At 38.0% G+C, this 14,224-nt stretch overlaps 1 protein-coding gene across 5 annotated transcripts in view; it reads left to right on the top strand.

The window, feature by feature from the left end:
* PDS5B (PDS5 cohesin associated factor B) overlaps positions 1–14,224 on the top strand; it is a 116,746-nt gene that overhangs the window by 76,880 nt on the left and 25,642 nt on the right. For all 5 annotated transcript variants that reach the window (XM_074567866.1, XM_074567859.1, XM_074567863.1 and 2 more), the window contains exons 23-24: positions 4,599–4,735; positions 10,945–11,068. In XM_074567866.1, coding sequence (XP_074423967.1) covers positions 4,599–4,735; positions 10,945–11,068 — 261 coding nt within the window. The remainder of the gene's footprint in view (positions 1–4,598; positions 4,736–10,944; positions 11,069–14,224) is intronic.

Below are 14,224 nucleotides of genomic sequence, written 5' to 3'. Positions count from 1 at the left end.
TCCTGATTCCTAAAGTTGTCAACTGCTTTTCTACATTTCCTTGTCACGTTTTTAAACGTAAGAAAGAAGTAACTTTTTAAGTTGAGGATCTTATCAGTATACACATTTTTTTTTGATTGACAGAAGAAAATAATTTGCTTTTGGGAGCATCTACTTTTTTACTTTTGTAAATACATTTACTTAAGACTTTATTGAATTTTTACAATAGCTTTTTATAGGCACAGGTTTGATGTGCAACACTTAAGTATTCCAGATATTATGACAGTTAAAGTAAATTTTTTTTTTCCCTCCTGTTTAACAGAGGAGTTAAATACCATAGAGACTTTATTTGAAGTCTTCCCTTTTTCTTTTGGATTTTTAGGACATTCGAAAAAACTTTCAGTGCTGTTTTGGAATAAAGAAAAAATTGGTTTTGGATGTGTCAGTTTCCTGAAATGAATAAATGTGTTACATTGCTTTTCTTTGTGTACAGTGTGTATTAGAGAAAAACCTAGATTTAAGAAAAAAAATCTGCCACTTAAAAATCATGTGGGTTTAGTTGGGGTTTTTTGGTGTTTTTTTTTTTTTTTTACTTAAAAATGTCATCTCAAGCTGCTTCTTTTTTGGAATAAGTTCATTATTACATTTTCTGGACTCATTCTCACTCAATTCTTCACTCAATCAGAAATAGACTTCTAGTGTGGAAAATACATCCTATGTCAGTATTTGTTTTTAGAAGCCCTTTCTTCAAAACAGGGATAATTATGCTTTCACATATAATTTTTTTTTCAGATTAAGAAGGATGCACGTACTTTGTAGCATGCTGTTTCTAAGTTAATTATAGCAGTCACTTAATTTCCAGTGCCTTTTGGATAAAGTTGCTCTGGTGGTTTGAAAAAGTTCTTTGCCTCCTCTCTTGAAGTTGTTAAACTCTTTGTATTAGTAAGTACTTTGGTTTCCAGCTTGGTACAGAACTCGTTATTGGAAATGCTTAGTTGTGTTTGGAATTGATTTGTTAGCTCCTCATTTGTTTGACTACAGCAAGGATATTTTTGTGTTTGTGCAATTCCATAGTTACATAGTACGCTCCAAAAACTGTTAAAAGAATGCATGTTTGTTTTGATTTCATTAACTGCTTGTTTAAAATAGACATGATTTCACTTCAGGAATTATACTTGTAACTGGAAGTAGTAAATATCGTTTTTCTTAATTTTTATAAAATTATTTGTGAAGCTGTAATATGTCTTTAAAATGCGCTTTTATGGTAATAAAACTTTTCATACAATTGACTATTTGGAAGGGAGTTGGCGCATAGAAAATCTTGAGGCAATTTGAAGTTGAAGCCAAGCCTGAAAACTGTAAGAAGCATTTATTGGCAAGTGAAAACAGGTTATTGTGAAAATTGATTTGCAAACTTAATTAGCATTTATTGCCACTGAGAAGCCTATATTTAATGAACGCTGCAGGCCACACCATTAGTTTATAAGCGATTTCTCTCTGACAGCGTATTTTTTTTTTATTCTGGTTTGAAAAGCCTCTTTCTCCCTTTGTAACATAACCATATCATATATCTAATGGGGATTTTAAAACTAACAATTTCAAGCATGAAAGGGGCAAGGACTGATGAAGACAAAATTTTAGTATCGTCCAGTCTAATGGATGTAGACTGATATGGGCTAACCTTAGTTTTGAATGCTAGAACTTAAATGAAATGATGTCTGTAGAGAAGTGTTGCAGTACAGTACTAAATATTGATTAGAATTGGATTAATTGCTGTATGAGTTAGATTTGGATTCCTACACCTGGCACTTGAGTGTCTTCTCTAAAGCAGTAATCTTTTGACAGTGACCACTACTGAATACTTGTTTCTGTGCACCATCCAGTGGATTGAGACTTACGTAGTAGCAGTGATATTTCTTGTTTCCGTCTGTGTATGCTGCAATATAGGGTTTCTCTAACTGTGCTTTATGTGGGCATGGTTTTGTTTTTCACTACTGCACAAACTGCACAAACCTCCAGCATTTGTCGTAACGCTGATAAGACAGTGTTTCTAGGATCACTATGCGGGATGGGAGCCCATTATACTTTTACAGCAGTCAACGATGATAACATCTAGATCAGAGAAAAGGGTTATAACTATCTGATTATTTTTAATTGTTAATTTTAACCTTAAAATTAATACTTATTCACTATTTTTATGTAAAGGTAGTAGTTAATTGCAGTTTTCTCATATGACAGATCAGAGATCTGTCACATCATATTTGCTATCTCAGAAATTACAATGTCCTATCGCTTTTGCTTGCACTTCAAATATAGGTAGTTCATGTTGTGCTGCTAAGTCAAGCACAAAGCAGTCATTTGTGGCCTTTGATATGGTTCTGACCCATGTTGTATTTTGACTTTCTTGGTATTTTCATGTTGTGTATAATCTTTACTCTCAGAGAACTCTAGGCTCATGGGACACAATTAAAACAGGAGGTTCAGACTGGATATAAGGAAAAAACCCTGAGAACAGTCAACGCGATGGAACAGGTTGCTAGAGGTTGCAGGTTGCCAAGAGGGCCTGGGCATCTCCGTTCTTGGAAGCTTTCAACACCGTAATGGATAAAACTGAGACCAACGTGGTCTGACTTCATAGCTGACCTTCTTTTGAGCAGGAGATTGGACTAGAGACCTCCTGACACTCCTTCCAACTGGAATTATCCTTTGATAGTTATCCTGCTTGTCTGCAAAGAAAAAATTTAAAACACAAGGGCAGTGCAAACTCATGCCATGTTTGTTTAAGTTTTCAGGTATCCAGCGGCAGTGACTGCAGGAATTCTCATGCCCTGTACTAATATCATGGGAATGCTTAAAGGGTTGCTGGAATGTCATCACATCACCACTAACACCAGCAAAGAAACAGGGAACATAGTGGGGTTAGAGGAAAATACTGAAGTAGCTGGGATTAAGACTTTTTACGTGTAAGGAAAGACTAGAATAGATTCAGAAAGCAAAATTAGGGGAAGGGAATTGTGGAAGAGGAAGAGAGAAGCAAAGGTTAAAACAGAAATTGCTCGTGAGCTGACCAGAGATGTCAGGGCACAAGGTAGCATGTGGCTGTTCCTTGTCAGAATATGTCATGTGCTTGAAGACAAAATAGACCTAGCATGTTTCTGTCCTCCTGACAAATGGGAGGTACTAATAGTTACAGGTACTGGTTGTGACATGAAGAAACTGAATTGGTAAGCTGCCAAAAGATCTGCTGCTGCTGTTGTTGCTTTTATTATTATTGGTGGTGGTTTTATTGTTAGTAAAAATCTTCTGGTGGGATAGCTACAGCTGTTACAGTGGAAGACCCTTTGAAAGCCAGGGCAAGATAATTTCAATTCTGTTCCACAAAATCCATTTGCATTTTGACTTCCTGAGTGACAGACATCCTACCTCTTGTTGGTGTTACCCAACAGAATTAGAATTCTGTAGGTAGAGTAAATGGGCTACAGTGCTAAAACATAAACTCATGTATAGATGTCAATCCTAGAACTTCGGATCTGAAGGGACCATTGTGATTGATCAATTTGTTACAAGGAATAAAACAACTGTATGATGAATTTCATTTGGTGATATTATGAATTTTTATATAAAAGCTGTTAGAACTGCCTTTCCCGTTAAGGAGAAAATTGGAAGTTACCACGTACAAGAAGTGTCATATTGTCTTCTAAAGCTTTTGGGTTTTGTGTTTTGAACTTCAGGGTTTGGTGTTTTGATTTGTTTGTTTTTCTATTTTCCCAAGGATGTCTATGTGATTCAGATGAGCATTTTCATTTTCCTGTAAGAGGATACTCCTCTTTCTGTTTTCTTTACAGTCTCTGCCCTCATATAGAAGGAAAATGAAAGGACAAAGGGATTCAAATAATAAAATAAACTTAATCTCTAAACTCATGCTTTATTTTCACTAAAGAAACATGAAATTATTCAGTGCTTTATGATAGCTGCTGGATTCTGCATACTTTTAGAAGCTTGCCTCAAAACACTTGATGTTTCCATTGGCAAAAGACAAGTTATCCTAAGTAACAGGCTTTGATCCTTTTCTTTAAATAGTCATGAAAGAAATATTCTTTTCTGGGATGAGTTATCTTAATACAGGTTGATACTCTAACAGTCAAGATGTCTATGAAGTGTTTTTTAATTTACATGTCTTACATATATTACATATATAAATAAAGAATATATAGGGATTGTTTAAGCACAGGAATTACAGGAATATAGGAAGATGAAAATGTGTTCTGCTTTTTGATCCAGTAACGTCTTTGTAACAGCTTAATTAAGATAATGTTTTCATGGGACAAAATATGTGATTGCTTAGTAGAAGAAACAGTTTGAACTTTAACTGAATGTTGTATGTGGTTTTTATTTGCTGTAATAAATGCCTGAGACTTTCAGTGAAAAGTTGCTGTCTAGTGAACGTATGTCTAGTTTTCTTTCAGTATTTAAATGATGTTTTGCAGCCGTGACAGGCTTATGTTCATAGCAACAAAAAAGCACTTTGGAAAATACTGTGTGATTAAATTAAGATGAAGGGTATTTAAAAAATTAGGTTCATGCTGTGATTTGACTTCTGCATATCAAATTTTTTTCAGATTCAGGCCATCAAGATGATGGTTCGATGGTTGCTAGGAATGAAGAACAACCACAGCAAGTCAGGAACTTCTACTCTGAGGTTGCTAACAACAATATTACACAGTGATGGAGATTTAACAGAGCAGGGGAAAATTAGGTATGTGATAGATGGTGATGTTTAATCTGACGATGCAGTGGGGAGAGTTTTAGTCAGAGTAGTACTTAAACTATTCTGTTAGACTGCTTAACAATTTATACATCTGATTTCATAAGAACTAATGGTAAGCTTGGCTGGATTCCTACATAAGTTTTCTGAGTCTCGAGTTTTTTAACACTATAGATATAGCTGTTTTTTAATGTTTTCATCTTGTTTGTTATATCTCTTTCTTCAAAGGGCCATTACCCATATTGCAAGAATAAACTGTGTAACTTCCTCTTTCCCATTGAAAATTGGTTTTAATTTTTTTTATGCAGCTTGGTCTTTCTGGTGTGTTGCTTGTTGTGTATGCCAAAGGCCGATAGGCAGGCTTTCTAATAAAAAATAATAGCATGTTTCAGTAAACCAAGTGGGAATAGCTAGTACATAAGGCACTTCTGCTTCAAGGCAGACTTCAATCCCTTGAGGCCTCTAAAAGTGAAGAGAAGAGGGAAATGCGTGAAGAGGATTAAGTCTCAATAAATAATTCACCTTTTAGGTGATTGTTAGACAGCTTATTTGTTTTTCTGGGTATCTTCTTAATCCTCTGCGTTAGAAGTGACAAGTTGTCAGTCACTATTGCTTGCCAAACATTGAAGGTTTATATCTGCAAAAGCCATTAAATGCATGGGTGGATTGTGCGAGTATGACTAAAAAGGTTTTAATTTTCAGGTAATACAGTGATTATGCAGGTAGAATGTACATTGTGTGTGCAAAAATGCAAACCTGAGAATTGTCTAGTATGTATCTGTGTAGCAACTGTGTAGTCTTAAAGTTTCTTGTAAATAATTGTTTCATAGCTTCAAATTCTGTAATATGAATTGGCATGTCGTGTTATATGTCATATGAATTGGCATGTTATGTTATAGACATGAATATGGCAGTTACTAGGGAGTTAAGTGGCAGTAATTTAGCTTTTCAACATAACTGCTTGGAGCATATTGTTGGCTTATCTAGTAGTTTGTGAATAGATTAGTTCTGTGTGTTTTCATGCTTGGAGCAATGATTCCTTACTGTGTGTGTTTTAGAAACTTAATGTTCCCATTCTTTTTGTACCCAAAACTATAAATAATAATAGAAACTGTACATAATGCTGTGATCACATCTTCATTATTAAAGTTAACGGAGGGCGGAGGATACTTATAAGGGAGGGGAAAAAGCTGCATGATATCTGAGATTGCTCTGTATTAAAAGCAACCCTTCAACCCCAGAGCGTGGGCTCTGCCTGGGGATGGTTGATGAGCCAACTGAGAGCTTATGGGTTAGGATTAGAGAGCAGGCTGGTATGGGTGACATTGTAGTGGGTGTCTGCTGTAGTCCCCCTGACCAGGACAAGGAATTGGATGAGGCCTTCTATAAACAGCTGGAAACAACTTCATGTTAGTGGGTCTTGGCCCTCATGGGGGACTTGAACCACTCCAATATCTGCTGGAGGAGCAACACAGCAGCACATAAACAATCCAGGTCCTTCCTGGAGACCATCAATGACAACTTCCTGACACAAGTGACAGAGGAGCCAATGAGGAGAGGTGCTCCGCTGGACCGCATATTCACAAACAAGGAGTTGTTGGGGATGTGAAGGTTTAAGGCAGCCTTGGCTGTAATGACCATAAGATAGTGGAGTTCAGAATACTGAAGGCAGCAAAGAGGGCAAAAAGCAAGATCATAGTGCTGGACTTCAGAGAACAGACTTGGGCCTCTTCACGGATCTGCTTGGTGTAGAGTCCCATTGGATAAGGCCCTGGAGGGAAGAGGGGCCCAAGAAAGCTAGTTAGTTGGTATTCGAGCATCCTCTCAGCTCAAGAGTGGTCAAAGCAGAAGGTCAAGCAAATATTTCATCAGACCTGCATGGATGAGCAAGGAGATCCTGTCAAAACTCAAACACAAAAGGAGAGATTGAGAGCACCCCTGCAGAGAGGGACTCGGGGACACTAGCGTGTGAAAAGCTGGACATGAGTTGACAATGTTCACTTGCAGCCCAGAAAGCCAACTGTATCCTGGTCTGCATCAAAAGAAGCATGGCCAGCAGGTCAAGCGAGGTGATTCTGCCCCTCTGTTCCGCTCTGGTGAGACCCCACCTGGAGTACTGCGTCCAGCTCTGGAGTCCTCAGCACAGGAAGGACATAGACCTGCTGGAGCAGTTCCAGAGGAGGGCCCTGAAGATTATCTTGGGGCTGGAGTACCTGTCCTATGAGGACAAGCTGAGAGAGTTGGGATTGTTCAGCCTGGAGAAGAGAAGGCATTGGGGAGACCTTGCTGTGTCCTTTCAATACTCACAGCGGGGCTATAAGAAAGATGGGCACAGACTTTTTACCAGGGCCTGTTGCTATAGGACAAGGGGTAATGGTCCTTGACAGGATGCACCTATGAGTGTTGAGGGAGCTGGCAGATGTCATTGTGAGGCCCCCCCTTGATCCTTGTTGAGTGATAGTGGTGATTAGTAGAGGTGCCTGAAGACTGGAGGAAAGCAAATGTGTCTCCTGCCTTGAAAAAGGACACAAATGAGGGCCCACAAAACTAACTACAGGCCAGTTGGCCTCACTTCAATCCCTGTGAAGGTGATGGAACACCTGGGCTCCCCAGTACAAGAGAGATGTGGAGCTACTGAAATGAGCCCACTGTAGGGTCACAAAGATGCTTACGGGATTGGAGTATCTGATGGATGAGGAAAAGCTGAAAGAGCTGGGACTGTTCAGCCTAGGGAAGAAAAGGCTCAGTGGGGATCTTGTCAACATGTATCAATAACTGAATGGGGGGTGTGAAGAAGGTGGAGTCAGGCTCTTCTTAGTGGTGGGCAGTGACAAGACCAGATGCAATAGACATAAACTGAAATACATTCGGTTCTGTACACAAGGAAACATTTTTTCACTGTGAGGGTCACTGAGCACTGGCACAGATTGTCCAGAGAGGTGGTGGAGTTTCCATCCTTGAAGATACTAAAAAGCCATCTGGACACTGTCCTGTGCAGCCTGCTCTAGGTGACCCTGCTTGAGCTTGGGCTAGATGATCTCAAGAGGTCCCTTCCAACTGTTACTATTCTGTGATTCCCAATATTGCATTTTGGGAAAGCTCTAAGCTGCAAGGTGGGCAGAACATTGTCTCTGTTCATGTGATCTATATTGCCTGCACTAACAAGTACTCAAAACCTGAAGCAGAGGGAGATGATGTTTTGGACCATTAGTTCTGCAGGGAGCTTGCTGGTGTGTTGCTGACACTTCCTGACCTTTATTCTTCACCCTTTGAGAACACAATGAGTGTATCTTCTTTCTGGCTGTGCTTACTGTGTCCTTAATTTGCAAATCTGACACTGCTCCTTCCAGATCAGAGCAGGCTTTGGAAGGAGTAAAATTGTCTGTTCGGTAAAGAATATAACTTTTAAACTGTACTCAATCTGATGTCATTCCACATGGAGTCAATTTTTGTTTGTGGCTTGCGTTTGTCTTTTAAACAATGTATAATTTGCCAAAGGTAACTGAATTAACTGAAAGCTGTGGGCTTTGTGAGGCATTTGACCTCATGTAGGCCATTAGTCATGTTGTAATCACTTTGGTGTTACTGTCCTTATCAGCCATAAAAATTACTCTGTCCCCATGCCTCTCTAAATCTACACAACTGTATATTTCAGTGACAGTGTAAGGGAATGGGATTTTTTAAATTTCAAAGCATGGTTCAGCCTAGAGTGTCAGATGAAGGCAAGGTCCTACTCGGAAAACAAATAAACAGATCCCTACTCTTGTTCATCCTTCTTGCTTTGAAGTAGTAGAATTGATGACTTTGTTGAATTGCTTTTAAGACAACAACTGAATGCTTTGAGATGTTAGCGTATTTAGGTTAAATTCACCAGTGTCGCATTTTTTTAACATTGAAGTTGGAGTTTAGAAATTCATAGTTCTGTGCTGTAGATAACTTGCTGCACCATCTGCTATGCAACATTTTCAGTGGTTATATTCAAAAGACAGTTTTTATTCCGTGGAACATGGGAAATTGGACACTGGCACTTATCCTCTGGAGAAGGAAAAATGTTAACTGCTGGCTTGTAAAGCGAGAGAAGATGATTATGCACCAGATATGTTTTCAAGATGCATTTATTTGGATTATCTTTGTGCAGCCCACCACCTTAATGAAGACTGTGTTTTGCACTTGATTAAAATCTTTCCATGCGGTTGCACTTTTGTTCTCATTTCAAACATCTGGTCTTCAGCAATAGTAATAGCACTCCGGAAAAACAAATAACCCAGGTCCCTCTTGTATCTGTTAGAGAGCTTTTGATAGGACAAGGGCATCCTTGGTACTAATTTGCAAAATTATTACAAGTAATCAAAACTTGCAATTATATCATACAGAAGCTTTTATTTCAGCCTTAATAATTGGGTGATTTGGGATAAAACAGATCAGAAGGCTTTTGGATATAACAATTTGATCAAAAATAAATCCTCAATTGAGTTTCTTCTAAGATAATCCTTTTGGGGAATAACACAGATCTGATTCTCTTCTTCAGCTGTAAGTATCATATTCACAACTGATGCTGTCCTCCTCTTCCTTCCCACAGCGTGCATACATACTGGCGGGTATTTCTGTGATATGTCTACTTTCTAAAGATTTGGCCAACTTTTATGTGAAATATCTTTGATTCAATTTTCAGAATTAAATGTTTTTGCAACCAAAGCTGAGGAAGATAGAAAGTTCTTAATTTTATCCTTTCCTTTGGGTCAGTCACTCTGCACTTGTAAGGCATTATTGTTCAATTGTCACTGAAGTCCAAAAATGGAATCTTTATGGGGTTCACTTATCGCACTAGACGCAATTTAAAGTGAAACTTAGCATTTAAGAATTAGATGTTACCATGTTAATCTTCATGCCTTGTTTGAAAGTTAGTGCAGCTTTTGTCCTGTCACTTGGTTGCTTGGGATCTATTTGTTTTTTTTTTTTTTTTTTGAAATATTGTGGTTTTCATAAAATGCTGAGGTGTGTATGAAGCCTGATTAGATAAATTTTAAGATTTAAGCTCTTTAGTAGGTATTTTTATCATGAACTCTTTGTTAAAGAAGGAGATAAAACAACATGATTAAAATGCTTTATACAGTTTTCATTATAATGGATTTAAGAATACAGTGTTTGCTCTTCCTAAGGATAAAGGGCAAATGATTAAGAAGTTAAACAATATTTGTCCTGCTTCAATAAATAATTATTTCTAGATAAGAATATGACTTGATTCCTGCTCCAAGTTATCAATGGAAAAAGCTATACTTGCTACTTCTGAATAGAATTCATTAATGTTTTAAGTGATGTGTAAGACTTCTTAATTCTTTTGTTTGATGTGAAAAAAGGCAGAAGTAATATACTTTACTGAAATAAATTTTCTAAGAACAGTGAAAGCTCAACTATGTTTAGTAATGCACACATTAAGTGGATATCAATTTGCAAAGCTTGTGTGAAGATGCTTTTGATGTTCTGATAACCTCTGTAAATATGGTTACAGAAAAAAACATTCGTCTCTTGATATGAAAATTAGCAAATGCTTGGAGTGTTTTGCTAGATGGGAGTGCAATTTGGGTGTGCAAGTCAAGTAACAATACTTCCAGCATGTAGAAAATTCTTTCACTTGCTGAATCCTTTTTGCTATTGTCTTAAAAATACAGTTCACTTAGTCACCTACCATAATAACTAATTAATTTATGTTGACTTGAACTGTCATTGCTAGAAAAATGTTTGTCAACTTTGGGGACTAGAAATGGGCAACTTCTTTGGCAGGAGCCCCCTGCTGAGGGAAAACTAGCATGCTGAACAAAAGTATCTTACAGGCTAAATGATGTCTCTGAGGGACAATTTGGACTGTGCTGGTTCAGTGCACAGCTAGAACTGTTTCACTTCCATGAGGAACTTTCAGGAAGTTTCAAGGAATATTTTCATTGCTAAACTGGGGCAAGGTAATAGGTATGTGGTAATAGGCTGTAAAATGTGGTGCCATGGAAACTACTTTTGGTTTGAAGTGACTTCTGCTGCTGTTTTTTGGGGGCGGGGAGGGGGCAGTGGCTAAGTGCATGGACACTTTTCCTTCTTTTTAAAGTACCTGCTTTTCAGCAATGCAAACTGATTGGGATTAAATGAAGTCGAATAATTACATAATTTTTAACTAATTAACCTTCATAATCCATGTGCTTGTTTTTCAGCAAACCTGATATGTCTCGGTTGAGGCTGGCTGCAGGGAATGCTATTGTGAAGTTGGCACAAGAACCTTGTTACCATGAAATCATCACCTTAGAACAATACCAGCTGTGTGCACTAGCCATAAATGTAAGGAAATTAGGTGGGACTTGTGGGTTATCAGCAAATGTATGAGTATATATGTTGTTTGTTCTATATTTTGTGTATACTTCTGCTAATCTGATTTTATGCAAAACTTTCAGCCTTCGCATTAATTTATTTTTCCATTTACATAATCTTGAGAACTGATTTTGGATGAGCACTAGATCTATAGTACTGGGCTGCGTGGTAGGGGAATGCTAACTTAAAGTAGTGAAATGTTAGAATATTGGTAAACTAAGGAATTCAGTATTGACTTAAAGTAATGCCCCAGCTTCATTATGACATTATTAGAAGTTGAAATGAGATGATATGAAGTACGTTGGACTGTGGTGACAACAATGACCTTGGTTTCTTGATATTTGGGTAGAATATATTTGAAACACAGAGGCCTGCAAAGATAGTTGGCATCCTTTAAATATTAGGAGAGATTTCTCAGTAGATACTGGAATTTTCATCTTTAATTTCTGCCTGTAAGCCCAAAGTATCAAAAGGAAATAACTTTCAAGTTATAAGTAGAGATACAGAGATCCTCTGTGTTCCTGTCTTCTAGAGTTTGCAAATTCTACAGAAATTGATTCACACCCCAAGAGTAAGGTAATCATGGAGGGACTCATGTTGGTGTTACTTGTGTAACTGTTGGTATTCTTGACTTTACAAAAGTCAAGAAATCCTCTGGAAGGAATCTCTTCCAGAAGATCTTCGGTAATAGTGACATTCCATTCTAAACCTTAATGGCTGTGACTAGCTAAAGCCTTAAAAGCTGCAACCTATTTTAAATGTCAGAAGATTTGAAATTGACATTTAATATTAGAAAATACAAAGTATAGCTCCTGTGTGGATATTGTTTGTTTTCACATAGAGTATCTTTTTAAGTTCTTAAGTTGTTTGGAGTTGGGTACAGTTAGGCTAGAAAAATCATTCATATAGCAGGGTAAGACAATCTGTATTAGGTATTAGGCTTGCACATTATTTTAACAATGTTTTTGTAGATTTTAAGCTTCTGTATTCCTATGGGAAAGAACCCTTACTCAGTTCCCAAATGCTATGAAAAACGAGAAATAGAACTAAATCTAAAATTCAGAAATTCATTGGTAATAACTGAAGGTCTTTACACCCAAAGCAAGGACTGATACTTTCAGTCTTCCTATTCCAAAACCTAATAGAAATGTTATTCTTGTGTCAAAATGAGTTATAAAGATTTTTACAATTCAGAACAAAACTAGTAGGGAGGAAAATAACCATTTACTGTAATGACAAGTAAGATATGTCTCTGTTCCAGAAAGGATACTCTAGCTGCATAACGTCATGCCAGACTAAGCTTGCCAATATAGTATTTGCATGTTCTGTTTTCTTCTGATCCCAGTGATCAAAATCTGTTCATTTATTCAGTCATTTCCCTCCTGTGGAAAATTCTTGTTTATTGCAAGTGTTAACCTCAGGGTTCTTCTCTGTCAGAATTTGCGTTCTTTGTTTTGGCTCTCTTTTCAATACGTTAGGTGCAAGCTCCTTCCACTCCGTTTCATCACTGTCTCTCACTTTCTTTTTCACTTATTTTCCAGCTGTACCAGTCTTAACTGTTTGTGGATATTGATAACAGATGTGTTGTCGCTTTTTACTACTGTCTTTGGGTCTAATGCTTACCTGTCCTCAATTTTTGAAAGGGAATTTTGAGAGATGAGATTTAAATCAGAAGAACATAACAGGGTCATCAACATTTGTAAACAATTTCACATCTTACTATAGAATAGTTTGGGTTGGAAGGGACCTCTTAGAAATTATCTCAAATACCATGCTGTGGGCAGGGACATCTTACTCTAGATCAGGTTGCTCAAAGCCCCATCCAGCCTGACCTTGAACGCTACCAATGATGGGGCATCCACAACCTCTCTGGGCAACCTGTTCCAGTGTCCTACCACTCTCGGTGTAAAAAATAAATAAATAAAATTAAAAAAAATAAAAAATTCTTCCTTATGTCCAATCTAAACCTACCCTCTATCAGTTAAAAAAATGTTGCCCCTTGTCCCGTCACTGCAAGCACTGGTAGAAAGTCTTTCTCCATCTTTCTGGAAAGTCCCCAGAGCTGGATTGAGTACTCCACGTGGCGTCTCACCAGAGCAGAGTAGAAAGGGAGAATTACCTCGCTTGACCTCCTTGCTTGACCTGCTGGCCACGCTTCCTTTTATGCAGCCCAGGGTGCAATTGGCTTTCTAAGCTGCAAGTGCATGTTGCTAGCTCATGTCCGCTTTTTCATCCACCAGGGTCCCCAGGTTCTTCTCTGCAGGGCTGCTCTCAATCCCTTCATCTCCCAGCCTGTAGCATTACTGAGGGTTGCCCTAACCCAGGTGCAAGGCCATACATCTAGCCCTTTTGAACTTCCTGAGGTTCACATGGGACCACTCCTTAAGCATGTCTAGGTTCCTCTGGATAGTATCCCTTCCCTCTAGTGTATCTAGAGCACTACTTGTCTGTTAACCAAGCACTGCTTGGCTTGGTATCATCCACAGACTTGGTGAGGGGTATACTCAGTCCTGCTATCTGTGTCATTAATAAAGATATTGAACAGTACCATTCCCAGTATTAACCCCTGAGGGACACCACTTGTTACTGATCTCCGTTTGGATGTTCAGATTTTGACCACAATTTTAGAATGTGGCCATCCAGCCAATTTTTTATCCATTGAATAGTCTATCTATGAAACCCGTATCTCTCCAATTTAGAGACAAGAATGTTGTGTGAGACTGTGTCAAAGGCCTTACTGAACTCCAAGTAGATGACATCATTTGCTTTTCCCCTAACCACCTACACTATAAAAGGCTACTAGATTAGTCAAGCATGATTTGTCCTTTGTGAAGCCATGTTGGCTGTCTGTAGTCGCCTCCCTGTGGATATCCATATGCCTTGACATAGCTTCCAGGAGAATCCGTTCCACTATAGTATCACTTCTGTCATGTTTTCTCCTCATTTATTGATGTTTCTTTCCCTTTTGTGACTTTCTTGTTTACTAGAATTTAGATTGTATAGAATCATAGAATTATTTTGGTTGGAAAACACCTTTAAGTTCAACAAGTCCAACTGTTAACCTAAGTATGGCCAAGTTACCACTAAACCATGTGCCTCAGCACCACATCTACATGTCTTTTAAAT

This window comes from Larus michahellis, chromosome 1 (genome assembly GCF_964199755.1).
Source record: "Larus michahellis chromosome 1, bLarMic1.1, whole genome shotgun sequence".
In the NCBI taxonomy this organism is placed as follows: domain Eukaryota; kingdom Metazoa; phylum Chordata; class Aves; order Charadriiformes; family Laridae; genus Larus; species Larus michahellis.
This window is presented reverse-complemented; position numbering and strand designations above follow the sequence as displayed.